We start from the raw sequence: 2,933 nt of genomic DNA on the forward strand, positions 1-2,933 counted from the left end.
GATCTGGACCGTAGGGAGTATCTAGGAGAAACAATAGGAGGAGGGAGAGGCGGGGGGAGAAGGGAGGACGATGAAATAGATGGATGACAGGGAGCGATAATAGGTGGCGGCAGGGGGAGGGAGCAATGAAGGGAGGAGGAAAGAGCCCGTCCAGGAGGACCCAGAGATAGGTGCTCCAAGGAGGAAGTGCTAGAGGAGTATGTCGTAAGTACAATGGGAATGGATGCATTATAACTAGTATGGGATGCATATGAAACAGAAATACCAGAAGAAGGAGTAAAGAGTGAGCAAGATGATGATGACATACCCGGTGGAGTGATGTCCCCCTTGGCCGAACTAGATCTCATCGGTGGAGGAGGGGATGGAGGATTAGTAGCTTCAACCCTCTTATCAATGCCCGAATTAGTAGTAGCCCCTTGAGTGTCTTCGGTCGACTTGTTGGTCTTCTCAAATTCATCTTCCATATCAGGCTGTCTTGGAATGTCCTTAGGCAGTTCCAGATCCATATCATGTGCCAATATCTTGTTCTTGTGGTTAAGAGGGAAATATTTAAATAGATGGCAAACCTTGTGGCATCTCCTGCAACGATATGGTATGCCCTCGTAGTCAATCAGTTGTTTACGGGATGTATTCCTCCACTGAATAGTGATGTGCTCCTACAATCCTCCCGTGGTGTCCAGATTGATCAGAATTCTGGCATATGCCATCATACCAGTGGTCTGGTAAGATTTTTCAAACTCCATATAAGTGCCAATAGAGTTACCAATCCGCTTGAAAATATCCTCAGAACAATATTGCAGTGGTAGCCCCGGGAGCCGAATCCATACCGGTCCAATGCCTATTTGCTCAGCCTCCGGGTCGAAGAGAGGCGTCCAACGTTTCAAAAGAACAGGGGCATGTTCAAAATGCCAATAGGAAGACAAAACCCAATTGGTATGGTCTGCTCGAGCAAATCTCAGGGCAAACCATCCCCTCACAAAGGTCTGAACGAAAGGATGTCCACCAGATGGTGTCCCCAAACCTCAGATGCCCAGGTCTTCAATCGAGCAGCTGTGTAATTCCTTCCTCCGATGCGACCAACCAAAACCCTGTCAGCAAAATCCATAGTATCCCCCCATTGAATGTCTTCTTCCAGCCTGAGGATGATATTGTCTGCCTTGGACTTGTGGCACTTGTATTTCTTGTGGGATTTGGTCACCGTATGGTGAGACTGAACCGAAACCCTCTCCAAGTTAGGGTCCGAGGAGTCATGGATAGGGTTAGGGTTAGTCGAGGTAGGGTTAGGTTCCGAGGAGCAGAAGGAATGGATCCAGATAGCGGAGGAACGGAGGTGAAGCTGCACGAATGTGGAGTAGAGGCAACCAGGGGTATATGGTTGGCGAACAGGGGTTCAACGCCGGAGGCAACAGCTTGAGGGTCAGCCTGTCGGGTCGGCACACCGGAAACAGGAGGCTCCAACTCGGGGTTAGGGTTAATACAGCCCGAAATGAAACCAAGGGTAGTCGGGGAAGACGGAGGCGTAAAAAGAGATGGCCAAGTAGGAGGCTCATCCGGAAGAACAACAACATGAGATTGCGATGGTCCAGCAAAGGGAAATGTTTCAAAATTGCCAGAGAAGCCCGAACTAAACATACCTACAGATGCGGAGTACGTGGTCTGCCAGATGGAGTCAGCCTCCAATGTTTCGTCCGAGTAATCGATGGCTTCAAGGTCATCCATGTTGACAACTGCACCTAGAACGGAGGAAGCCTCGAATATGCTAGCCAACAGAAGTCCCAAAACGGTAACGAAGGCCCTGTGAAAATGATAGGGAGCAGTAACAATCGATCAGGGGAAGAGCAGTAGGTTAAAAACAAACAGCAGGTAATACCAAAACCCTGACAGGTTGACAGGAGAAACGGATAACAGGAACCGTAGATGGTTAGTGAGCGAGCAGCCAAGATAATAGTCAGGGTAAACTATACCAGATCAATGGGTAACTGTATTGTCTGGTTGACAATTATAGTACCGTGTCAGTGTAAAATACTATTATATACATAGTACAAAATATTTATGGTAAAAAATATCTACACATAAAACACATTTTATCTCTAGATTCACTCCAGTCATCATATTTATATAAATACACAAGATTGATTTGATTTTTTATTTTTATTTTTATTTTTAAACCATGATAAATCATTATTAGAGTGATTTGGGAGAAGTTAAAGAGCAAATTTAAATCCAACATTAGAAGTATATCCCACCATTTGTAAATTAGATATACAGAATTTATAACTTAGCGTGAACTGAAATTCAAAATAAGAGGCCTTACTCCTAGGCCAAAAATATCTTTTATACAATAGGAAATTTTATAAAAAAAAATATCCTATTATACTGAATATTCTTATGAAGATTTAGAAATTTGACCCAATTAAAAAAAGAAGACTTACGATCCACTAGTTTAGTCTCCATATTTGTTGACCTTGTCTATCATCTCTCGTAACCCAAGGCTGCAAATTTCTCCCGCGAAAGCCACAACTGCTATTGTTGTCGTTCAGTCGGAAAAAAAAGGGGCGAATTCCCCCAAAAACTCGATGCTTATGCAACTGCATGTACATAGGCGCAGACTTTGCGCCAAAGCCACATTATAAAAATAAAACAAAATATTTTGCACAAAATTCTTGGTTGATCGGTTTCATGCAGTCAAATACTGACCTCAGAGAAGAGTGGTGAAAGAGAGAATATGAGATATACAGTTCTATGGCAACTCCCGCGGATTTGTCCCATGCTCATGAGCCATCTCCTCCATGATAATGTCAGCAACAACAACGCTTCACAGGTTAAAAATACTAAACGATTTGGTAGATGCAGCTGATACTATTAGCAATGAGTCTGATGATGCTGACCAACCTTCTCAAAGTATTGACGAGATTATGAGAATTATTACAGAA

General features: G+C 43.7%; 1 protein-coding gene across 1 annotated transcript; it reads right to left on the reverse strand.

Moving 5' to 3' along the window:
* Window positions 1-656: 656 nt before the first annotated feature.
* On the reverse strand, window positions 657-1,105 carry LOC149146466 (uncharacterized). Its single transcript, XM_089452772.1, has 2 exons — window positions 1,022-1,105; window positions 657-983 (listed from the first exon to the last, which is right to left on the reverse strand). Exons 1-2 carry the CDS (start codon window positions 1,103-1,105, stop codon window positions 657-659), a joined length of 411 nt encoding a protein of 136 aa, XP_089308898.1.
* Window positions 1,106-2,933: the final 1,828 nt, after the last annotated feature.

The sequence above is a fragment of the Pinus tabuliformis genome, chromosome X, assembly GCF_031772625.1.
Source record: "Pinus tabuliformis cultivar Carrire ecotype Pingquan chromosome X, CPIR1, whole genome shotgun sequence".
NCBI classification, from domain to species: domain Eukaryota; kingdom Viridiplantae; phylum Streptophyta; class Pinopsida; order Pinales; family Pinaceae; genus Pinus; species Pinus tabuliformis.